The sequence below is a fragment of the Megachile rotundata genome, chromosome 2 (genome assembly GCF_050947335.1).
Source record: "Megachile rotundata isolate GNS110a chromosome 2, iyMegRotu1, whole genome shotgun sequence".
In the NCBI taxonomy this organism is placed as follows: Eukaryota; Metazoa; Arthropoda; class Insecta; order Hymenoptera; family Megachilidae; genus Megachile; species Megachile rotundata.
In genome coordinates, this window is record NC_134984.1 from 9,845,596 (window position 1) to 9,872,647 (window position 27,052).

The following is a 27,052-nucleotide window of genomic DNA, read 5'->3' on the forward strand; positions in this document are numbered from 1 at the left end:
ACCATTGTTATAGTGTGCTTTTACGTACATTATTATTGCATTTATAAATGTATATATTATAAATCAAGGACATCCTTTTTGTTTTTGCATTAGTATTTTTTGGATACTGAGGACAAAAAATATAGAAATGAAAATGTAAGTGTAACTGTTAATAATTTAGTGTCTTTCTATACTTTATTAGATTACCTTTCAAGTTTTATTTGAAATATTTTTTGCAAATAATTTAGGAAACATTTGCGTGAAAAAATTAAAATTGCGCATTATGTTAATAAATTTTTACCAAAATCCACAGATACTTGTTCAATTATATTTCGTTTAATTCAAACTGAGGATCCAATTATTTATAAAAGTTTGTTATATTTAGTTCAGGAGATCACTGTGTAAATAAATTAAAATTATATAAATAAACTAAAATTGTATATCTTACATTCATAAGTGAATATACAATTATTATGATTGTAAATATTTTATGTAGCCTGAAATGATTCACGAAAACGAATCTGATTAACCAACTTCGTGCAAGATACTTTGGCGGTGTTCAGGGATCGTAAAATGTTGGTTAAAAATATTCAGAAACCAAGATCCTCGAATAATGTTGAAGATTAATCAATATTTTACAGATGTAACGTGTCATGACAGAATTGACGTATGCACAATTTGACGCTGATCAAACTTTCGTGGTAATGTCAAAAATATATATAACCTACACACTTTCTACTATTTATTTTTAGAATTTCAAATTATTAATTTCAAAGCTTTTAAATTTTCTTATGTTTGCAATTTTTAAATTTGAGAATTGTCGATTTTTATATTTGCAAGTTTCTGAAGTTCAAAACTATCAATTTTTATATTAGTAAGTTTCTAAATTTGAAGATCATTGATTTCTCTGTTTAATAAATTTAATAAATAAATTTCACTTTAGTGGTTCTTAAATTTGCAAGATCCTAATTGGTTAAATTTAAGAATTTCTTATTTTGAAAATTTGTGAACTTAAAAAGTTCTTAAATTTTCAAATATGAAAGTTTGTAAAATTTGGAACGTGTAAATTTCTAAACTTAGGTACTTGTAATTTAAATAATTTCTATAAATTTAAAACTGTAACACAATTCAATAAATTTCAACTACAATTTCAATAAATTAAAAGCTTTCGTTAAATTAAAAATGTTTACTTCACAATTTAGTAGTACGTTAAAATGATAAAATAACAGGTGTTTATTTTAACATTAATAAAATTCAAAAATCATAAATTTGTAAAATTCAATAAAAAGAACTCTTTTCAGTATAAGTTTAATATAAGATCACTCATTGCACGTGCAATACATTTATTACATTATACTTTATATTTTTGCATTATATTACATTATGCATTATACATTATATTATCTGAATGCGCGTGCTTATAATTGTATTTTTATACCGTTCATTTTAAAAGTAGAGCAAAACCATTTGGTTATAATAAAACCTTTTTTAGCCAGCACTTTACGTTACTGGATAATAAACATAACATCAAAAAAGTACACAAAATGTGTCTTTTAGTGCTCACCAATATTTTTAAATTTAACCAAATGCAAATCCTTGAAAATCTCATAACAATAAAATATGGATTTTCTTCGCTTTCAAAATAAACATACTGTGCTATACATTCAGGTTTTAGGGTCAGACAACGCAATCCCAAAAATTCATCCTTTGCGTTAATAACAGACGATCACAAAAATCGTTTCGGTTACAAAAACATTATTTTGAAAAAAATGAACAGTTTATAAGTTTGTGGGGACATCGTCGTCATTTTGTGAAATTTATTAAGTGTCAAAGAACACTAACTAGACGAAGCATTGACTCCAACCTGTTTTTGGGGTTAGCGTTGTCTGACCCTAAACCCTCGACTTATTCTACTCGTTCCTGAGTAAGGTACAGATGTCAATCGATGACTTGGCGCGTGAGGTCGACCCTATAAGTAAAAGAAACTATATCTCTCTCCATCTTCACTTACAGCGCTACTTTTCAAGGAATAATAATAATATTGACAATAACTGCAAAATGTAATTTGTACTAAATTCAGTCACTCTTAAGACATTTACCGACTGTCACTGTTTTTGACCTAATTGATGTGTGTAATCATTCAAGCTAATAGTACTGTCAAAAATATGTATGTTAAGCGTCCATTTTTCTATTCTGACCAATTAGCTGCTGTAGCTCTTCTAAACACGACAGCTTCTTCACGCGCCATCTTATGGCTTCATATCATATTTACTCATATTTTAAAGTCCACTAAAAGTAATTACTGCTACGATACTGCTGTGCAATGATTCTCCTAATGAAGCCTCCGAAATTCCAGGATCCCCACACAGGAAACAATGACGAATTCGACTGTGAAAGATTTCGTTTGCTCGCCGATAGGATCAAACCACTTTTGGGTTCCCGTCTGGAGAATAGAATCCACTCTGTCTTGGAGGAATTCGTTTGCAAATCGAGTTCCAGATACTCCAGACGATTCCCACGCGTGAAGAGATGCTTGGACGCCATTGCTGCTTGGTTGAACTATTTAGATCTGTTTCGCGCCAAGGACATCGACGAGGAAGCGATTAAGCACGCGATCGAATGTCTGTTAAAAGATGGCCGAGTGACACATTTCGAAGATCCGGTTGCTCTGAATACTGGGATAAGTAGGGTGGATCCTGATTCCTTGACCGAACAGAATGCTATGAAGAACATGAACGTATGGAGCTTCATCAAGGAGAAGGATTATTGGTTGTCGTGAGTTTATTAATTTCTTCTCATTTACATTTTGCTGTCGATTATTCGACATATACGTCGATACGTTCACTTTGAAATTTATAATTAAGTTAAATTATTATGTGTTATGCACATGTTATGTGTTCAGTGATAAAATGTAAATTAATCTTGATGAAAAATAAATTTGAAGAAATCTTCTTTGAAAAAGTTTGTAACTTGAAGATGAGAATTTTTAAATTATTTCACTTTTTGTTATAGTAATATTATAATAATATTGTTTGACTTATTATGTACTCAGAAAATTAAATACATTTTATTGATTATAAATACAAATATATTTGATCATTTTACATGATCAGATAGATCATCATATTTAAATTAAAGTGCATGATAAAATCAAAGTTAAAAATATATAATATTTTAATGAACATGTTCTTTCACAGAAAAACAAATGCAACTTGCGAATCACCAAGGACCAAACAAAAATGTAAGAAAGAAAACTGTAACAGCGATTTGGATGTGGAAGTAGGTTCAAGCACAAAAGAGTTTGCAAGCAACAAAAGACATTCTACCAATCCTAGTTGCAACCAAAAAATCGATAACACAACAGATCCAAAAGTTCAACACAACCAAGAGATGCTCTTCTGTTTTAATGAAAACACTCCTTCAACAAAAGAAGCTGTTGAAGAATTCACTCTTTCATCTACAGAAAAAAATTTAAAACCATCCAACTGCACTAAAAAATGTGGTAAAAATCGTTGTCCAAAAAGTCCCAAATTAAAGCTCGTAATTTACAAAACAGCGAGCACAAATGGTTCCACACTTTGGAATCCAGTAATAACCCGTCTCTCCGTTCCCTGCAAACCGAGTCACCTGATCGTGCGATTATTCGAGGCAGATCCATCTTTGTCAGATTCCTGTCTGATCCTAATCAGGCGAAAATTCGAGCACGAAATTCGCAGCGCGTGTTCTTGCATGAACGACATTCTTAAGAAGATGGACAGCTGTACGATTCGACGACTGCGTCTGAATTGCCAGATTCGACCCGGGCGGATCGATTTGACCCTTCAACGCGATTCATCCAAGACTCTATTGTTCTTGGCACGAGTGCCGATCTGTTTAAACGTTCATAAACGCGAATCCTCTTGCAGGAACGTGGGGAATCGATGCGAATCTCGATGTTCAAATCTTTGTGTACCTGACGACTCGAACAAGGAGGAATTTCAGGAACGACAGGTCGCTTTTTACTCCCAGTGCTCTAATCACTCTTTGGGGGAGACAAAAACGAGCCATGCGGAAGATGCAAAGGAACGGAAAGAGCTGAATTTCGTGTGGTCGAGAAGAGAGCGAAGAGAGGTCGACTTCGTCCTTTCTGCTCGTTTCACCAAATCGCAGACGGACTTCGATGAAAATTCCACTTCTGCGAATGAAAATAGTGAACGATCAATAGTGAAGATATGCGATGAAGATAACGCAAAAATTAACGAAAATAAAGTCAGTGCAGAAGAAGGCATTGTAGAAATTCGCAAAGATGAAACTAGTACAGCAATTAATGACGAAGAAATAAAAACTGCGCTCACCTATCCAGCCGAGAAAAATTACACTTGTGCTAACTCATCGGTTATGGATGATCAAAGAGAACTGCATCACACTGTTTGCAGTTATTCTTCAAGTTTGAAGGACGAAGTGAAACAAAACCATACAGTCTCAGACTCTGAACAGTGCTACTGTCACGTACTGTATGTAAACAATTCGGAAAAGAATACAAAGGACGAATCTTATTTAACAAAAAAATGTGGGCAAAATGTTACTGAGAAGGATAATGTGGAGATCCACATCGTAGAAAGTGTTTCTGAATCGAAAACTCAAGCTTCAAAATTACAGACAAATATCAGGGTAAGGAGCTCTCTTCGGAAGACACTGGTTGCAGAGTTTGAAAGGAACATTTTGGAAACGGACTACAGTTCTTCGATGAAAGAAACGTGCAGCTCCATCAGTTCTTCAAAAAGCGATAAGTGTTCTCGTTGTGGCAATGACCTGTCCGAGGAAATGAAAAGTGTCACAAAATTCCAGCCTATCTCTGACAGCGAAAATCAGACCACAAGGGATTTGAAGAACCTTACAAAACCTTCGACAAAATGTCTGCCTCCTTCGCAATCGGTATGCAAGACCGTTCATAACCCGACAATTAGAACGTTCGTGATGAGTGCATCCAGAGAACAGTATCAAAACAAAAATATAATTGATCGCGAAGAAAATGCCCATTCTTGTAAGTCGAACAATTCAAATAGCACATGTAGGAAACAATTTTCTCGTTCGAACAGCTGCATGGAAACAGAAAGCTTCCCAGAAAAGGACTCGAAGAAAAGAAACCGTAAGACAAACGTTAAATTTGGATCAAGCGATAAACCTATCTGTTTGTGCTCGAGCAAAGCGCTGCATAAAGAAAAGGATACCGGATCCCGACATCTGTTTCGACGCAAGAACAGTTTCTGGAGAGGATCGATCGTTCCAGGAAGCATTTGCAGCTCGTTTCCCGCGCTGGATCGAATTAAATACCTCATTCGCAAGAAACTTCGAAGGCTGCTGCTGGAGGAGAGGGACAAGGGCACCAGTACGTCGAAGACGTATCTGCGGACCGACAGATACCTGGTCAGCATTTCGAGCGGGAAATTGAACGAGGAACGAATTTGTTCTTCCATTCGTTGTCCGTTCACGACCAGAAATCAAATGGAGAGTCGAGGTCCTCAGAAGACCTTCACGGAAGGGTGCTTGAAGGAGAAGGAAGTCAGAGGTAGAAGGATCCAGGACAACGAGGTGTTCCGGAAGATCAGACTGGGTGAAATTTCAAGGTTTCTGGGACAGAAGGGTGGCTCGAAGATCAATAACCAAACAATCGATGGTGACGAAAAACGAAGAACACGATCCAGCGTGGAGTCTTTCACTTCTACCAAAGTGATCCTCGATGTTGACCAATTTGATGATAAAGTGAAACATAAAGCCCACAAAAGGAGCTGCGATTTCAAAGCGGGAAAATTGACAAAAGGAATCTGTAAAGAGGAAATTGCACCGAAATCTGCTTTCAGGAATTATCGCGGTGTTGAAGTTTCGGTGGATAAAGGAAGAGAGGGAGGAGATGCCTTGCGCGGTGAAAGATCGAAACCTTTTGATAAACGTTCGTTCAAATGTTGTAGAGCTAAAGATTGCGAAGACAAGGAGTTTATGAACCTTCTCAATAATTATGAGAGACGAATCACCGATTTGGATGCTGATTTTAGGCTGAAATTGTTGCAGTACGTGGCACTTTGCAGGAGCGTGAAGGATCTGTTGATGAAGAGGCTGCCTCAAACCGATGACGTTTACGAGGGTAGCTCGAGCTGCATGTAGCAAAGGATATTGATCCGCGATGAATGACAGACTGATGACTCGATTGCACTAGATGGGACAACGTGTTAAATTGTTAACAACACGATTACTTTCCGTGATTGGGGAGGAATTGGTTACGATTCTGTCTAACGTTTTGTTCAGTTTAAAATGTGATTTTTCAAAAATTTTGTTGACTATTTAGTTTTAGATGTGTACTATACTAGATGGTTTGTAACGATAATGTGATGTTGTTAATATATTTTAGTGCTTGTTGAAGTTTGCTTTTTATTGACATCCTTTTGTTGTAGGATACTTTTAATTTAAAAATGAAATACATTTTTGAACTTTTGCATAAAACTAGTAATAAACAAGGAAATGATGTTAAAGATGCGCATTGTTAATATATTTTACAATTCATTAAATGTAATTTCTTTTTGTTGCATAAATTTTTTAATTTGAAAATGAAATAATAGTAACGAAAACTAAAATAATAATGCTAACAAGAAAGTAAAATTAAACAAATATTTTTTGATGAATCAAAAATATTAAAACAATTTCTATTATTATAAAAAAGTACAAGAAATTGTAAATATACAAGAACAAGACATATTTTCAATAATATCATTAATTTTAAGATGTATAATTTATTTATGTTAAAAATAGAAAAGTTTCATAGTAGAGTACTTTATGCAGTATTTCTAAAAAAATGTTACGCATAGAAGGATTAAATTGTTAGATCAATTCTTAGAAGGATTAAATTCTATTATAAAATATTTATTTGTGATTAAATAATCTCACATAGTACTTTTGCCATGAAATTACCTCGTAAATTATTTTCGTGTCATTAAGTCATTTCACAAAGCATTTTTGCATCATTAAATCATTTCACAAAGCATTTTTGCGTCATTAAATCATCTCAAAAAATTCTCTTGCGACTTTAAAGTACCTTTGTCGTTAGATCACATCATTGTAAGTTTCATTTGTCATCTGATACGTAGTAACCCAATATTTTTAAAATACTTTAAGTTATCTTTATAACAGGAAAATGTTTTTAACCCAAGTGATAAGGGTGCAATGAAATATTAGCAGCATTCGGGAAACGACGTCTTCAGCTGGCACGTTATCATGATGAGATGATAGTGAAATCCGAGTTATTTAAGGCGTGCCGGCCCCGAAGAGGAGATAAAGTATTGTAGACCAACCATTGAGAGCAGCAGCATCCATCCCTTTGGCCAGATCGATATTTCTTGGCAACCACCGGAGAGGGTGCCCACCCCAGTTACTCTGTGTTTGTAACAATGCAAGTCGGCTTCTAACAACTAGCGAAAGATTTGAGCTGCCTAGATACGTACTTGATTTTATCATTCTTGTTTTCGATCGTTTATCAATTTAATTTCGTGAGAAAAGTAATTGAATCTTTGTTATAGATAATGAAGGTTCAAGAAATCAAAATTGTGACTGCTTATTATAATTGTAGCATGTAACTATTTGTTGAAATTGTAATATATAATTAATTATTGAAATATTAACTTGTAACTGTTAATTGAAATTCTAACCTGTAACTATTTATCAAAGTAAATCTGTAAATTTCAACCTGTAAGTATTTTTTGAAACTCTTGCTTATGACTACTTAACGAAAATTTTACCTGAAATTAATTATTGACATTCTAACCTATAAATACTCATCGAAAATTATAATCTATAACTACTTATCGAAGTTCTAATTTGTAACTACTTATTGAAATTATAACATATAATTGCACATAGAAATTCCAATATATAACTATAACTTTGAGAAGTTACAACTTATAACTTTATTTGCATGAAGCGTATGTTGATTTGCAATGAGAGCAATTTCAATTTATTAGGTCTTTTTTTATTAGTTTGAAAATAGTATCTGTGAATGATGGAATCTATACATTATTGTGTAAATAAACATTTGTATATATTAATAAATATAAAGCATTATTATAATAATCAGTAGTAGTTTATCATAATAGTCAGCCATTTTATAATAGTCAGTAGTAGTCTATTATAATAGTCAGCCATTTTAACTTCAGCCACTATAATGACAGTCTTAAATTTATTACAAAAATTTTCTATGCAGCATGAAAAATTCATATTTAACAAATTGTTGAATACTTTGTCATAATACTTAATTGATAAACGTTAGTCCTTAATATATTTCGTTAATAAATTATTAAATGTTAAATAATCCTTGTAAGTGTAGACACATTATTGAATCAAATGAAGCTGTATAACTGCGTTTACATTTTGTAATACTTTTACTAGACTAGTGTTAAATAATAAATAATATTATGTATTCTGTACACTAATCGTGTGGGGCTAGTATTTTTATATGTATGAACGTTTGTAGAATAAAATTTATAACAATCCACGAATTCAACTTGAATCATGTTCTTTCATCCTCAATAAAGAATCCCATATTAAGAATGAAGCTCTAAGTCTTCACCAACCAAATCTCAACCATTGCTGTTGAAATAACATTTCATCTCTTATCATAGGTTTTGAACAGTGTCAACCATGCAATATATTCATAACAAACTTTTCAAACGATCCTCAAATGCAATTTACATGATATTCGCACCCTCAGTAAAAGATCTCAAATTAAAAACCTAGCCTCATCCTCCAAACATCCTCGACTGAAACAATATTGCTGTAATTCTTTGAAATTATAGCAATTCTTCTTTCATTTTTTGAAATAATATTAACTATTTAATATTTTCAATAAACCTTTCAAACGATCTTTAAATACAAAATGCATAACGTTCTTTTACCCTCAACAGTAGGATATTTCAAATTAAAAATCTAGCTCCACATTATCACCAGCTGAACCTCCTCAACCATTGCTGTTAAAACATCGCTGTAATTTCACTTTTTATATCTTCACTTTATATCTTTTATATCTTTTTATATCTTCAATAAACCTTTTTAACGATCCTCAAATACAACATAACTCTTCAACGAAAGAAAAATTCAAATTAAAACCCAGCTCCACTTACCAACTAAACCTCCTCAACTACCGCTGTTGAAACATCAGTGTCACCCTTCTAAACATCTACCACGCAATACTTTCAACAAAACTTTCGAACGATCCTCAAATTCACCTACCCTTCCTCCATCTCCAATAAGAACCAAATCTTCAATAAAAAGAACCCCAAATTAAGAACCAAATCCTCAATAAAAAGCACCCCAAAATAAGAACCAAATCTGTCCTATTGCTCACCTATTGCTTCGAAACAACCTAACTCTTGAATTCCGATTGTTTCTATCGATCCATCCACAACCGACAACGTAGTACGCATCGAGCCACAAATTACGACCCTTACATAGGTCAGGAATCGTCGTTTGTCCCTAGCAGTACGCTGGTACGCGGACATTAACGTTAATACCGTTACGCTTCCTGTTCCTGCGTAACGTTTTGTTGTTGCAAAACTCTGATCCGGGGGTGGAAGGCTCCGCCTAGGGTCGATCTAAAGGGGGTTGCAACCGAGTGTGATTGGACAATGATATCGATGCGTCGCCAGGAAGGAGCCAATGGCGTCGCGACGCCCGATTGCGCTGACTCCTTGACCAGGAGCTGACTTTGCGGTACCCCGCTGCTGCCGTGGATGTCGTCAACGAGGACGACGTCAGGCGACGTCGACGACGTTCTCCGTCGCGTACCACTCCGCTCGTAATCATATCTGGACTTAATTATTGGTGAGTCGTGTGATTCTTTCATCCCATCTTCACCCTACATCTCCTTGAACGGTACAGCTTTTTGTGGACTCCCGATTACAAGTGCTGGTTCCTTTGAACCAAGGGCTGGTCCGATTCGTGCAACATTTCTGTGTACCCGTGCAAAGATGGACACCATTGTGATTTTTCTTCGCTGTGAATTGTTTCGAAGTGTCGGAAAGTTTAGGCTCGAAAAGGTTTTGACGAACGTTGAAGGGTGATTGCAGGATTTCGTGACCGGGGGGAGCCTTTCTTGGAGGATGAAGTGCGATTCCCAGTGACGATTGATCGTGAAATTCATTCGTGTGTGCATGTGTGTGGGTGTGAGTGTGTATGCACAGTGAACGGAGGGGTTCATTTTGCTGGTGATTCGTAACTTTCAATCGACATTGAGGGATACTTTTTTCAAGGTTGGATCATGGAAATGTCAGAGATCAGGAAAATGTCAGCGACTTTATCGTATTGATCGGGAAATGCACGGGCTTCTGGGTTCATTCCATTCAGTGTCATTCTTTTTTACTCGTGAATATGACAATTTTTATTATTTCTTTTTTTAAAGTAATTGATGACTTTATTATTTCTTGTTTTAAAAGCACTTAACGACATATTTTTATGTTACTTTCTTTAAAGGAACTTTGTATGATCTTCTTTTTATGTTTCCTTCTATCAATGCACTTGATATGATCGTTTTTATGTTTTCTTTCTTGGAAGAACTTGATACAATCGTTTTGTAATTAGTTACTTATTCCTTTAAGTTTTGTAATTCACATTTGGGTAAAATATTAATATTTGCATGGATTTATCACATATTCTAATTCTTGAAGGACAAATACAGGGTAATTTTGACCCATAACCCATTTTGTCAAGTCTAAATATTATATTTAATATTGCAAAATATTTCTAAAAGTATTTCAAGGTAATATAGGATTTAAATATCTTCAACATGAATTTTTCGTTGCATAATTTTTTCGAGATAGAAAAAAAATGTGTCTGAACAAGTAAGAATATTTCTAGTTAAATTCAAAAATTCATTAGGAAAATACTTTCAATTAAAAAATTTATTTGAAGAAAAGTGATATAATATATTCCTCTTATATTACTCTTATATTGCTCTTATATTACAAGTTTGAAATATTTTCAAAACTTAAAACAAAATTGTTTTTATGATAAGATATATTTTAATCAAAAATTTCTTTTTGTTTATTTGACAAAATAAAAAAATTTAATAGTATATTAAATTATGTTAGTATGTTAAAAATGAAAATCGAATATTTACTATTCTAAATAACCATATAAATTCTTAATCTCTAAAATTGTTGAGGATTACAAGTAAATCTACATTTTGCATATTCACATGGAATATTCTACATTTTTTCATTTTGAAAATGTGCTAAATAAGAACTAAAAATAAAATTAATACCCTAGATTTAATAAAAATAACATTATTAATTGGAAACTATTATAATGTGCAATAAATTAGTTTATTTGAAAGTCTAATTGCATGTAAATTTACTATTTATAACTTACTGTTGTATTATACATATTTTTATTTTACTATGCATTTGAGAATGCAAAGAAATATGATTTATGAATTATTGAGTGATAGAATATTGATAAGTTTGATCAGTATATTGTTCAGAAACAATATTTAATTTTACTAGCAAATAATTTAACCAGTACCGAAAGCCTAACCTAAAAAAATGACAAAAATCAATAGTTCTATTCGTCCTACATTGCAAATCGGTATTTCGTAATTAATGAAATATATAGCTGATGAAAATGATACAAATAAATAGTTTAATTTGTCTTGTATTACAAATCAATATCATTTAATTTATAAAATATACCACTTACGTTATTAGAAAATATTAAAACCAGTATCGTAAAAATATAACCTAAAAACGAAATATTATACAAAAATTAATAGTTTAATTTGTCCTATATTGCAACACAATAATATAACAATATTTTTTTAATGTTTATTTCGCTAATAAATAATAATATTTATTTTACTAATAAATATTTGAACTAGTACTGAAAAAATATCTCCCAAAATTATGGAAATTGATACATAATACAGCTCGTCCCATATTATAAATCAATAGCTTTTGCCTTAAAAAACATATAATTTATTTTAATAGCAAATATTCTAATCGAAAAAAGCGAGGAAAATCAATATCTAAATGTGTACCATTCAGCGACCCATATAAATGCTGCCCATCAAGAGCACGAGCCACATCCCCCATAAGGATGTCCATTAATCGAAATCAACTGTTACCATCTTTGCACCCTAACTGGTTAGCACACGTGCTGTGCATTTTGTCTGTCTTTTGTTTGTCACGTGCCATTTTAATATCCGACAGCCATTGTCCCTCGATACGTCTCTTTGTGATCGGGCTTTGTTGGTGTGCCAATAATTTTTTGCCTCGAGGATCCGTCAGTCTCTTCTACCCCTTCAATAGAAAACTTCCACTATCGATCTCTGCCTCGTCGAATCGAATGGCAGTATTAACTGAAATATTTGAGAGAAAGATATCGATGACATACTTCAATTAATTATTTACATGCCAGAAAGAGTTATGAAAGTTCTATAAAGATGACTTATTCCAATACAGTGCTCTTATATTGCTATAAATGGGGACGAAGTAGGACATATTTGAAGTTGACGATATATTGCGTTGTTCTGAAAGTTTTCTCGTTACGATAAATTCCGTGGATCCTCTTATGCTATAATGATAAGGGAGCCATTACTTTGTGTAATAGTCTGTGTGAAATTGGCAATATAACTAGATTCTCGTACGTGTTTCATACTTTACTGTGTTATGCACGCAACATTTTTTAAAAATTTTATATTAGATGAGTATTTGTTCGCTGAAATAGTTTAAAAATGTATCACAGGTTATTTCAGAAGTTTATTTATATTTTTCTTTTTTATAAGGGAATGTTCACATAATAAAAATATGGTAGAATAATTTTTAGAGTGTCTACTTGAATTACAGTAGTAATTGTTATAATTAAAAGTTGAAATATTATCACGAAATATATTCGGTGTTTTAACAAGCAATACAAAAATTATGCAATATATCTACTTTTTTAAAATAAACCTATTTCAATAAAGGTGTACCTTTGCAATTTACTATAGCTCTGATTTAAATTAACCAGAAATCTGTTTCCCAGTTTTAATAATCCAACAAAATATTTTTTAATATTGTGATTCTTCTAGCTGCCAATGGTGACCTACATTCTTGTAGGAATATTTGAAATACAGCGATCTGTACATTCTTTTATTTCCGGTGTACTGTGCTACATTTCCTGAATATTTTGGTCATCCGATTGGATCTTTGGTATTCTAGGTGTTTTCAGATAAATTGTACATTTCGAGTATATTCCAAAATAGAGGAACAAATAACATTTGTACAGTATTTCGTTATATTGTCACCTTGACACGAATCTTCATGTAAACGCGTTCTACCATTTTGGATACGAGCCATGGAAATGCTACTATGTCAAAGATAAAACTCTTTTGGCCAAGTTAAAATATTACAAATTCAAATACGGTAAAATGCTTCTGTAGTCTTTGTATGACGAAAATCTGTTCTGTTAACACCGTTCTAATTAATCTAACGGTGTTAAAATTGTATTTATAAAATTTTCTTTATTTGGTATTTTACTGAGAAAAAAATCAATGATTAAAATTAGGTGCCCATAACTGGCAAGGTATTATGTTACTTAATTATTACACAACTTTATTAACAAGAAGCTATATTATCTTGGGTGTTATAAGAAAACTGTAAACTCGTTAGCTGTGTCAGTCTAAAATAATGATGGATGCAGAAATTGAAACTGGAGATCCTCCTTTTATTTTAAGAAGAAACCTGAAAGAAATTTATATTGTAAAACAAAATTACTTTACTAGCTTTTCCTATTAAAGTTTGATATTTGTTATGTTCATGTAAATTATATTTCAATGAAATATGTTATTTAAACATACGTCTTGTAACTATGTTGTCCTGTAGAATTTATATGAAGTTACGTTTATTATAACATATGATATGATATTATATCATAGCAATTTAAATTTCACTAAAATCGATGGAACCTATATTTGAAATACCAATTGTTACCAATACCAAGACTGTGAACGTTTTGATAATTGTTACATAATTTCTCTAGACTTTCAAGCAAAGAGTTTATTTTTATAGAGACAACTCTAATTGAGGTTAGGTTTGACGAGATCGTTCTACCTTGCTTCGTAGTCTAAAGTCTAAGGGTTGAAAACCATAGTCAAGTAAATATACCATGTAAATTCTCAGAACTAAAATTATCATACAAAATAAACACTGTATTTATTTTTTTACGAAGAAATGATGTCATTCATTTCTAAATTTCTATCACTTCATGTCTTTCTACAAATTGTATGATGTACATGTGGTAACTGAACCCAGTATGTAAGACTTAATTTCAAAATTTCACAAAAAATGTACATGTGTTCTGCTTTTAACGAAACTAGCATTAAAACAAGATTAGTAAGCACTAATGTTAACAATTGTTTTCTAATTATATCATATAATTGTAATAAATAGTGTAAGACAAAATGATAAATTAGAAAAGTTTAATACGTAAGATATAGGTGTATAAAAGACTGCAAAAATTGAATTTCACTTTGAAACATAAATATTTGTTTAAATAAGAAAGATAGATAAATAAATGTCTTACAGTTTGTTTCAATTTATTTTATATATCATTTTTCGTTGACCTTTGCATTGAATACATTACTCATATGCGAATGCATTGATTCCATTTTTCTTCATTATTGTCACTACATGTAGATCGATAAAAATGTCTGATAATGCTCTGTATGATAGTATTACCAAGGATATGTCGAATATGGAACATGTTATGTACATTCAATGTATTCCATATTTGCGTACATACATATTTCCAAAGAAAAATAATCTTAAAAAAAAAATAAATTTGACAATTAGTCCTAAACGCAAAAATACAAACTGGTTTAACGATAAATCATGAAAAATGATATAACTTACGATTGCCAACATATGTTAATTTGCACATATATATTTATATTTAACTATTTAATTTGCCTTTCGAAATCATTGAAACACTATTAAATTATATTCCCCATTTCACACTTTCAACTAAACTTCAAACGTTAATACAACTATTTTCTATTCACAATAAAATATTTCACCCATCCATAGATTATTTATATCATAAAATAGATTTCACTATTTGAGACTTCACAGTATTCCATATTAAGCGCAGTTTCATATTAAATCAGTTTCTAAAGGGTGGATCTAAACTGATACAATGTTAATGGGGTCGAGTAGATGAAAAAACTTCATATGAGGTTAAATTCGAAAGTGCTTTATCGAACTTTGAACAGCATGGCGAATCCTCCGATCAATCGCAACCTAGATAAAACATATACGACACTTCAACTGTTAGATATTCGAGTTTGCAAAGCTCCATAAAGAAATACGTGATATTTGAAACGTAGCTCCGAAATCGATTTTCATCGTCGTAGAAGTTTAACTTGCAAGTTTTTGCGTTTTCTTGTATTTTATTACAACCCTAATGTTTCTACGAGAAGCTTAAGTGAAAAATATGACCCTGGCGAAGGCTGTGCGCTTCATCTCGCATTTTTCTACCCCTTGAAGTTCTCTGGGGAGTTCGAGGATTAGGGCTGAAGAGACTACCACTCCAAATAAACATCCCTACTCTTCCCCATGTGCCCCATAATCGGGAAGGGACGTTTTTGTGAAGATATGGCCATGTTTGCTAGAGGAAATACACGACTGAAATATTCGAGTATTTGTTCGCTGAAATAGTTTAAAAATCACAGGTTATTGGAAATCGGAGTCTTGGCACATTAAGTAATTTTTCTTGGCAAATTTAAGTTAAGGAAATAATTTATGTGTAGTTTTTGCAGGCTAACTCTTGTATACGAAGCCTTGAATTGTGACCCAGATATTACAAAACTTATACTCTTATTTGGATTAAAGTTAGGTGCATAAATTTTTAGGTGGATATTAGTATTCTGTTCAGTGTACTTAGTGCAGTATGCAGTATGCATCTTCCATGATGCAAATTTTAATATTCTTAACCAAACTTTAATCTTCCTGACGTGATAATACAGGGTTGTTCTATTTATGTATTTTTGCATTTTGCATCTTTTTAATGGGACCATATTTGGCATTTTAGTAGATCATTTTTACTAGAATTTCACACAATATTTTAGCTAAATTTGATCTTAGTAACGTAACAATATCACTCTACATAATTACATGTTTCTGATGTACCTTTTTATTAAATTAATTTATCTATCAGCAAACTATTATATTTTAAAGGTTCTGATTTATTTTAGATAATTTAGCAGTTTCAACATCTTAGCAAAATTTGTAGTGTGAATTATATCCATTTCTGCATATTAAGTTTGTTTTTACTCCACCATAGTTATCGATGATTTTTAATATTTATAAAATTATATCAGGAGGTGAAACTCCAGAATGTAAAATTTAATAATAAAGATTGTAATTAATTCTAACTGCAATTTTCATTTTACATTAATAATATAAAAGTTATGAAATTTTAATTCTATTTAATGCTGCTTCTTTACATTAATGCAAGTTTATGATTCTTTCAGTAAAAATAAATTATTGAAGGCGTTTGTATTGAGTTTGTCAACAAATTTTATTGTTTATAAGGAGATATTCGATTGCAAATCTATGCAACTTTAATCTTATTGTATTAATTGTTATTTAGAAACATAGTAATTGTTTTCTTGATTTATAAATAGATCTTCATTTAATCATTACGGATCTAAAACTATTCTTGCTTTTCCAGAATTAATTAATACAAATATTTTCATGAAATTTCATAAATCGAAATAAACATTTAGTGCAACCTGTAATACGTGTTTCCTTAAAGTTTAAATATTTTTACCTTAATAAAAATGATCTGAAGTATTAGTCCATATTTAACCATTTATAACAGATGAAGTATTACACTACACTTCCAATAAATAATGAACTGCATTATTCTACAATATAGTTTTAATAAAATACTACAAAATGAGAGTTTGGTAATGTATGACTTATCGAAAGTGTTCACACATAAATCAAGAAAATATTACTGATAGTAAAGATATGTTTCTCGTTAACATAATTGTCTATTCTTATTTTAGGGGCTGTCAATTAGCAGCGCGGCCATTTTAAGCCTGTAAGCAACCCCAATAATTGGAAAATGTCCGGATTCGCGGCGGCGAGCCTCGTGGCCTTCGACTCCATCAAGTCCAAAGCATCGCAAAAATTTGCTGGGTAACATCACGCATGCTCTTTACTTTCTGCAACAGCTGAAAAATCGTTTAAGGCTATATTTAGCCAGCGTTTACTTGTATCTGTTCGTACATGTAATTATTCCGTTGTCGCATTCGTAGAATGTCCTATTTTAGAGAACCCTATCGATCTTAACCTGTTAACTAAGAAGCGTTAATCAATTTTTAAAACCAATGAAAGATATTTGGAAATAATTTTTACTAGAACAGAAATGATTTTCATAAATCATTTCAAATTTCAAATTTCGAATAAATGGTAGTTATTCTAAAAGTAACGAATAATTTAAAGAATTGTAATATTCGTTGTTTTTGGAGTAACTTCGTTTCCTTCGAAATTTGTTTAAAAATCTTATAATATATTATTCTGTTATCCGAATGGCTTGCTATTCAATTTAGTCAATATAACAGGAGACAACTGCATTTTCTATTATCGATTTAACACTGCAAAAACTAGTCAATAAAAAATAAATATACTGCAAATTATTGAATGTATTTCGACACGTATCAAGTGGTCTGAAAAGAATATATGTAACTTTGTTCACAATTTGGTTTCAATATATATTATTAAAATGTAAAAAATGATTCGTCTTCATGAATATATTCGTCTCTTTGTATTCACGAATATATTTGTCCCTTCACATTCATAAATATACTTGTCCCTTTGTGATAACTTTTATATGAAGAATTAATTTCCTTCCATGAAGTAAAATATTAGTTACGATACATGTTACAAATATTTCCAGATTCAGGAGAAGCAATGCCGGCTACGAGGAATTTGAAATGCCCCGTGAGGGTAGCAAAGACAATAGGGGATTCGAAGATGAGAGAGGATACAGCAAACAAGCCTCTTTTGAGTCGCTTCCGGAACCGGAAAGACCACCATTGCGTCACATTGATACGTATTGTAAACCAGAATGTCCCTGCCTGTCGAAAAGATACACCATTGCTACATTGGCCTGTATAGGTGAATAAATTTTTCTCTTTTCATTAACATATTTGTACTGCTATGTACAATAATATACATCACAGATTTAACCCTTTCACAGTGAGGTAAAATTACGAAACATGTTCGAAAAAATATTTAGTTCTTAGATAATCTCGATAAAGAAATAGATAAAGATCTTAAATAAATAAATATCTAGGTGCATTCTTTAGTTAGAATAATCCTAGACAACAGCGGAAAGAATCTAGCCATAGACTTACAATTAGATATCTTTGGTAGACTAAACTCCACAAGTTTCTTATTATAAGGTACACATTTTGTTAAAGTACATTCCTTGAAATCAACATTGATTTTCATCAAGATAAAGAATAAATATGTATACTATTTTATGTTTCGTCGTTTGTTTATGTATTTATTCTTCAACTTCATCTTTAATTTCTAAGTAAGTATACATTATATGCTGATAGGTTCAGTGTTAATATTGTATGTACATAGTACTCTACATGATAATATAATTACATAGTTGATAATACTACACATAATAATACAATTAATCATTATACAATCGACAGAAACACATTATTTCAAAATGTTACATATTATGTCAGAAGTTGACATGGCGATATAGGTGTACAGATTCTAACCACCCTTATGATTAACATCATTTACAGAATTTTAACGAAATTGAATATTTGTACAGGATTCATAATTTCATTCGGAATGAGGTGTAACATGGGAATGGCGAAAATGGCTATGAAGAACGCCACCGAGGGTGAAAATCACACTCTGATGTTCAACTGGACAGTAGGCACAGAAAGTGCTCTAGACTCGTCCTTTTTCTGGGGTTATCTAGTAACCCAGGTGCCAGGAGGATTTCTCGCTTCTCTGTACCCTGCGAACAAAATATTTGGAGCTGCCATCGCCATATCTTCCTTCTTGAACTTATTGGTGCCTGGGGCTTTGAAGGTCGACCCCATCGTCGATATGGTTGTACAGGTCTTGAAAGGACTGGTGGAGGTGAGATACTTAGTTAATTGAAAATTAAGTTATGAAATTATGTAATGTGTATAAAGTGCAAGAGACAAAAATAGATAAAATATAGCAGACACAGTAGAGAGATTTCAAATTTTTCTAATTGTACAATTTCGAAGGAAACAGAAATAAAATTATTTTTGTGGTAATAATTTCTAGAGAAGTTGTATTATGACATTATTTTCTACTATTTGAGAATTGTACAAATGTAATACAATTTCCAAAGAAATGAATCGATTATGGACCATACAAATGCGACAAAAATATAAGAAAAAGTAAAAGATTATTTAAATATGATATTATACAAACGACAAGTGGTACATTTGCTAATAGCATCATGAGTGGAAAAGGGCTACAATTTTTCGTAACAACACTTAACACTAAAACTACTAATCCGGTCAAAATCAGCAGTTCACAAGTTTCTTATTTTTAACAAAATTTGTCAAAAAGCTTTTTCTGAAATCTCTGATGATTTGTATCCAGCTAGAAAAATTGATGTGTATATTACTTATTTTAATATTTGTTGATTTATCTGTATTTTTAATCTTAAGTTAAGCGTCCATTATACATCGGTTTAATGCTAAATTCTATATTTACATTACATTTAGTGTTATTATGAGCGTGTCTTTTTTTTAGGGTGTCACGTATCCAGCCTGTCACGGTATTTGGAAGTATTGGGCGCCACCCTTGGAGAGATCACGTTTGGCCACGTTAGCATTTTGTGGTTCTTACGCTGCCATGGTTATAGGAATGCCACTATCAGGTTGTTTAACCTCGATATTTGGTTGGACAGCGTCCTTTTATTTCTATGGTAAGACTATTATCATAAATGTTTCACTTTCATCATTCTGTGACAGTTCTTTATTTCGTTCTCAGTCCAGATGTTAGATATTCAGATCATAAATTATACACTTATATTTTTTAATTGTAAATCATTTTATATCAACACTTTTACTTTGCTATATTATAATACTTTAAAAGTATACTACTTCCAAGATTTGAAAAGATTGAGACCCATTGATCTCGATTCAATGGACGTTTTAATTAAATTTTGATTTCTATAAACACGTACTGAAAATCCTGTAAATAATCCATTTCGTCTGCAACAGTTTAATATGTATCAACGATCGTAATCATTAACCCATTTGTTCCCTCGAGTACTTTTTTTGGAAAACGGGGCAATGATGCTTGTACAGATATTCAATACAACTTTATTCAGCAAATAAAACCTTTTGTTATAATAAAAATAATAATACATTTCTTCATATTACAAACTTTAGTACTCTACACATATGAGAACACTGGGACACATATGTACATTTCATGTTTTATGAAAGTCAATTAGTATTGGGTTGTCCCGAAAGTTCGTGCCGATTTTGAGAGGAATTGAAACGCAGCTCATTTAAATTTGATACACATTTATAAAATTATATGGGTGCCATTCTGTTCTATAACCTTTCTCCATCTTTTATGCAACTTGAGAAGTCCTTCCAGAACGTCTCAGATTTTTTGGTGAAAAGTTATTCTAAATAAAATTTCATGCCGCCTACCGAAAATCGGCACGAACTTTCAGGACAACCCAATTCAATGAATACTCATTTGAGTGCACTGCGAGAAAATGGGTTAATATACATATAATGATATCTAACATTTTAATATGTAATTAGAAGTTAATATATAATGATATTTTGTTAATATATAATATTTTACAATACTTACAATCTTAAAATTAAAATAATCTATAAATTACACATTTTCTTACGATAGAACTTGCACTATACATAGCACCCTATACAAAATCTCTCTTAATTTTTGTTTATATAAAATCTTGTTAGTTTGTAATTTTTAAATAAAAATAAGAAAATGTTTGAAATTTTCAGGTATGTCTGGATTGATTTGGTACTGTTTTTGGCTGTGGTTGGCCTTCGAGAAACCGTCGAAGCATCCTTGCATTTCGGCACGCGAGCTTCGCTACATCGAAGACTCTCTTGGCCAGGGTCAAGCTCAAATACCAATTCCGACATTTGCAACAACGCCGTGGCGTAAGTTTTTGACGTCCATGCCGGTTCACGCCATAATCGTGGCCAACTTCTGCAGATCCTGGAACTTTTATCTGCTGGTGCTCTTCCAGGCTCGTTTCATGCATGAGGCCTTTGGTATGCCTCTGGTTGAGGTGAGTTCTGTAAATTAACCCGTCTTAACATCAGGTTAGACTTGTGACTGACACAGCTGTTTAGAATTATAGGTTAAAGGGTTAAGCTGTTGTGATTATTTGTTATAAGTACAATATTTATTTATTAAGAGTACAAATTTGACAATTTGGATTTGACAAGATGTATAAATTTTGCAGTATAAATAAAACTAAATAAAATTCACAGTGTAATTATAAATCTAAAATTAGAGTTACAATTTACAATTTTGTAGAATATAAGTAACTACATAAAACTGTTATCAAATTTGAAATATATGTATTTCGTATAAGTAATGGTCACAACGACCTACCTAGAAGAGTTACAGTAAATATTATAATAAAACATTTAATTGTTGGGGATCTGTCAACATCAAGTTCTGGTATTTTTTACCACCGAGTCTTCTAACATTTGTACAAATTAAATTAAAAATACAGCAAAAACTTTGAATTTTCCTATATGTTATCTACTTGAGGTGATGTACTTACGTGAATGAACAACACAATGTAGTGGCGAAGGACTTTATTAATAACAAAGGTGCGATGCGTTTATTTTGGAGACTAGAATGTCCCTACAAAAATACATTTTCTCATGGGCGAGAAAACTCTCCTTTTTTGGGAAGTCCCAAGTGGAAAGGGCCGAGGGCCTCTTAGACCCATCGAGCCAGCGCAAAACTATTTACAACTTAACACTAGATTTACGGACGATTGATGGTCACTTTTATTTAAATTTACCTAAAGTAGAAAAATAAATAAATTGCAGATGATATGTGAACTGTCTAAAACATTGATTCTCTTGCTGAAAGTTGATGAAAGTAGACATTTTTACAAAAATTTCTTAACAAATTCTGTCATCTAAAATAAACCTATTATCCGTCATTTTGACGGGTTCCGTAAATCTAGTGTTAATAACTCTATTGGCTCGACGGGTCAAAAGGTCTCTGACAAAATCCACTCGGAACTTTTCTTGTCGCCACATACTTAATGAAAACAGATCATGATGTACCGTTATTATCATTTCAGACTGGTGTAATCGGCTCACTTCCACATTTGCTAATGACGATGATCGTACCTTGTGGAGGATTACTGGCTGATCACATACGGAAACGCGAAATTTTATCAACAACGAACGTTAGAAAATTGTTCAACTGCGGTGGTTTCGGCATGGAGGCGCTCTTCTTTTTGGTGGTTGCAAATGCGACCACACATAGAAATGGTACAGCTGCGATCGTCGCCCTTGCGTTTGGTGTTGCTTGCAGTGGCTTCGCCATTTCCGGTTTCAACGTTAATCATCTGGACATCGCACCCAGATACGCCAGTATTTTGATGGGAATGTCGAACGGTGTCGGTACTATAGCGGGACTTCTGGTACCATTCTTCGTGGACAATATCACGGAGCAAAAGGTGCGTTTAATAGAAATTAATTAGCCGAAAGAGAAATTTATATTGTTCTTTTTTTGTTGGTGTTTGGATAAAGTAATATAGCGATTACAGTTTGTACTTTATTGATTGATTGCAATTAAAGTGTATATGTTACTGATTTATAAATCAAGTTAAAATTTGTACTTTATTATTTTATGGTAATTAAAATTTATATTTTACTATTTTATGACAAGTGAAATTTTTATTTCATTGTCTCATGGCAAGTAAAATTTATATTTCATTGTTTTATGACAAGTAGAATTTACATTTTATTGCTTCATGGCAAGTGAAATTTTTATTTCATTGCCTCATGGCAAGTAAAATTTATATTTTATTGTTTCATGGCAAGTAAAATTTACATTTTATTGTTTTATGGCAAGTGAAATTTTTATTTCATTGTCTCATGGCAAGTAAAAGTTATATTTCATTGTTTCATGACAAGTAAAGTTTGTATTTTATTATTTCACACCAATGAAAATTTGTATTGCATAGTACTTCAAATTTGTGTTACATTGTGTAGTAATTATTGGAGGAAAAGGGGGAAAGGAAAAATTAGGGAAAGGAAAGATAAGGAAATAAGTCGGACTCGTCGTTACTGATGCGCTGCTATATTTTTCTTTACACTGTACACTCGCTCTCTCTACATGAATCGCACTCACTCGATTCCGGCCGTTTCGCGTCCTTTTGTTTCTTGCGCTCTCTCTCTCTCTCTCTCTCTCACTCGCTCTCTCTCTCTCTCTCTCTCTCTAGCCCTCATTCGCTCCTTTCAACCGCGCGCGTTTACAAAATTACAACAATTGTTTTTGCACCAATTAAAATAAATATTTTATTGATTACTTTTATAGGACGCTCAAAGTTGGAGGAATGTCTTTATTATAGCAGCCTGTGTACACATCTTTGGCGTGACGTTTTATGGAATATTTTGTTCCGGAGAATTACAACCATGGGCTGATCCTGTTTTAGAGGAACAGAAGAGTTGGAATCCTATGGACGAATTTGGGCAAACGAAGCCACCGGTTCCGCCGCCGCCAAGTACTATGCAATCTGAATTTATTGTACGTATTTTATACTGTTTTACACGAAAATCAAAATATTTTATTATATCAAGCTTTACAGATTTAGGTATGAACTTATTTTTAAATGTGAAGATAGTGGAATGTAAAGATGGTGATATTTGAAAGTGGTGAAATTTAAGGTTGTAAGTGGTTGGAAGATCTGAGGATTTTGGTATTTGGGGATCATTTTAATCTAAGGATAATGAGATTTAAGGTTATTAGGGTCTTAGGATATTAGATATATTTAGAGATGGTGAAAGGTCTGAATCTAGGGGTGTAAAGATATAATAGTTGAGGGACCTACAGATTTTGAGATTTAAGAATGATGGAATATAGAAGCTTTGAAATTTAGAAATAGTGGAATATAGAAATTTTTAGATTTAATTTTCATCGTATATTAGTACAAAGAGGTGTTTCCATAGTGCCTAAACTACTCGGTACCTTTTATTTACATATAATGTACCCTTGTGGGATATGTTAATACTCTTATAAAGCTTGGTGAAAGCAAGAAACTGCGAATGGAAACATATGGAAGCCACTATAGTGACGTTATATAATCTACAACATTCGTGAAAGCCACTATAATGATCATACAGAGAGATAGTATCCCCAAAAGTCATTTTGCCACGTCGTGTCTCAGTTAATATCAACAATCAAATAATTTTACTAATTGTCGCATAAAATTTGTCTTCAGAAACAGCCATCTATGGGTGGAGGTGAAGTGGACGACTGGAACAATTACGAGCAGCCTCCAGCAGACAACACATACGTCCAACAAGAAAAAGCGCCCGTAATAAGCTACGGATCGACAGAAACCAACACCAACAACCCTTTCCATTCGACGAACCCCTTCGCAAACGACATAAACGCGTCCATGGTGCAGCCGCCAGCGACGAACGACTACTCGTACGACGTAACACAGCAGCATCAGCAATGGAATTAAATTCAAGAAACACGAATTCAACGAGCGTAAGGAAATCTTCTGTTCAAGGTGACTGATCGTTTAATCGTTCATTTTAAAACTGCTTCTAATTACCCGGATTTCGTCCCGCTTAGCCGATATTTTCAACCAATTCTAAACCATAGAATTTCGTTTCCCGGTTCGGTTTGTCTCAGTGGGGGGATTAGATACTCAGGAAGATTTGTATAGATATCAATTTTTGATATTTTTAATATTTGAGCGATCATCGCGTTTTCAGTCGTAGCGCAATTACTCAAGGTATCAGAAACATATTGGAAGGATGGTTCTTCAAGTGAAATTGCAGGCTTCGTATTTTGCATCGGGTTGCAAGGGATATTTTCTTTATTGCAATACCTAAGAGTGCAGGGTATAGTGCTGTAAGTCGACAATTTACGATCGAGGAAAAATAGAAATTTAAAAAAATATGTTTAAAGAAGGATACTTTCTACATTAATCATGCACGCTTTCACGTTGGAGGAAGCTAAACGAAATGTTCGATGAATCTGAAATTGGCCCGTTCATCGAATAAATCTTCCAGATGGAAGAGAGCGGCCGAAACTAATCTTAAAAAGTACCGGAATTGTCCAGCTAGAAATTTTTATTATAGAAAGATATGTGATTTGTAAGAGAGCAGACAATAACGTACGGTGAAACCTTCGCAGACAATAATTATTAATCGAAGACAATAAACGAGAAGGTTTTGGCGAAAGGAAATCGAGTCAGCACGATCGCTGATACTTTTAGGTATTACCGTGTTCTTCTTTCTTTCGACGCTGATGGAAAATCGTAGAAACATAGCAATAAATGATGAAAACAGAGAGAAGAATTAATTACCGAAGATCGAACGGTTTTCGGGAATGAAAGACGAAGAATTTTGAACAAGTACAACCCGGTCCTCGAGCATAATGATAACCAGAACGAATTAAATTATCGAAACGTCAATATTTTCGTGATAGGACTGCTGGGGTTTTGGTAATTAAATACATCATTCGGCAACGCTGTTCCGTGAAGCGTTGATCAAGGAGTGCATTTAAATGTACGTTTATTCAGGTACAAGTCGTATCATAGACGAGGTCTAAGCCTTTCGAGTTTAAATGTATTCGCAAACAAAATACACGGATCCTAATGGAATTCTGAAACGTATGAAAGTATTCGTAAGAAAGTGATAACATGATGAAAGTATTAGTACGATAAGATCTAATGTACCGTAGGGCTCTATTTGTTGGGACCTGATTAATTCGAGACAATTTTCATTGGCGCGATGATTACATCTTTCGCGAACATAACCTCTTCAAACACAACTTCTTTTATTTTATATTTTGTTTATGGATAGTTTACAAGGGTGGATTTTTAATATTAACGAAATTTTAACGTTACGAATTTAAAGCTTTGTTATAAATTTATTTAAATATTTTCATTATGATGAAATTCAGCAATTACTGAATTATAGTGAAATTATTTTACAACAGAATTTAACTTATAAATTATAATACAAATTTACTTCATAATCTATTTAACAAATCAATAGCATAATTTATCTTATAATAACATTCTTTTGTTTCTAAATTATCATCAAATTATGTCATTGTAAAATTAATTTATAAAGTATAATGCAATTTCGTAACAGTCAAATTTCTTGATGTCCATAATTTTTAAATTATTGCACAATTATACATAGCAAATTTATTCAATTTATTTAAATTTACTTTATGTGTAATAAAATTTCTTAATTTTTCAATTTTGGTCAAATTTATCTATGTTAATTTTTCTTAACTTCGCAGTAAATATTTCAGTACAATTTCACCTACAGTGACATTTTTAATTTATGAATTATTGTAAAGTTTTTTAATTTATAAATTACATTCTCTTATAGAAAAATTCTCTAATTCGTATCATATAATGAAAGTCTCTAATTTATAATTCACAATTAAATTCTATACAATAATTTTCCTGCTGTAAAATTCCTTAAGTCTCAAAAAAAAATGTTCATTCAACAACAAACATAAATTTGTAATTTAACATAGTATTCATGCCTTAATACATAAATGACTAATTCCATTTACGTGTTGTATAACGATATTTAAATGTGTCATGTTTTCCATTTAAAACAACCTTCAGTCAAAGTTTTACAACGTTGTTTTTGAAGAGGTTACGCAATACAACTGCCGCGATTTAGAAATCTACAAAGAAGAAATACGTCAATATGCTAATCAAAATTTCCGAAGATACTAATCGTGAAATTTCCTACAATTTCTGC

At 32.2% G+C, this 27,052-nt stretch overlaps 2 protein-coding genes and 1 long non-coding RNA gene across 4 annotated transcripts; 2 read left to right on the top strand and 1 right to left on the bottom strand.

The window, feature by feature from the left end:
* The first annotated feature begins 528 nt into the window (after positions 1-528).
* Positions 529-6,364, top strand: LOC143266600 (uncharacterized). Its single transcript, XM_076542005.1, has 3 exons — positions 529-680; positions 2,336-2,754; positions 3,177-6,364. Exons 1-3 carry the CDS (start codon positions 633-635, stop codon positions 6,118-6,120), a joined length of 3,411 nt encoding a protein of 1,136 aa, XP_076398120.1. The 5' UTR covers positions 529-632; the 3' UTR covers positions 6,121-6,364.
* On the bottom strand, positions 1,303-9,483 carry LOC143266601 (uncharacterized). 2 transcript variants are annotated; one of them, XR_013041554.1, is made up of 3 exons: positions 9,347-9,483; positions 9,123-9,260; positions 1,303-1,948 (listed from the first exon to the last, which is right to left on the bottom strand). It is a non-coding gene; the product is annotated as an uncharacterized LOC143266601 (long non-coding RNA). The 2 variants fall into 2 exon arrangements; XR_013041555.1 differs by lacking the exon at positions 1,303-1,948 and adding an exon at positions 6,899-7,383.
* Positions 9,484-9,730: 247 nt separating this feature from the next.
* VGlut (Vesicular glutamate transporter) lies at positions 9,731-26,258 on the top strand. Its single transcript, XM_003705723.3, has 9 exons — positions 9,731-9,822; positions 17,045-17,177; positions 17,938-18,158; positions 18,838-19,154; positions 19,806-19,980; positions 21,050-21,342; positions 22,381-22,761; positions 23,625-23,834; positions 24,529-26,258. The coding sequence occupies exons 2-9, from the start codon at positions 17,104-17,106 to the stop codon at positions 24,775-24,777; spliced, it is 1,920 nt and encodes a 639-aa protein (XP_003705771.1). The 5' UTR covers positions 9,731-9,822; positions 17,045-17,103; the 3' UTR covers positions 24,778-26,258.
* Positions 26,259-27,052: the final 794 nt, after the last annotated feature.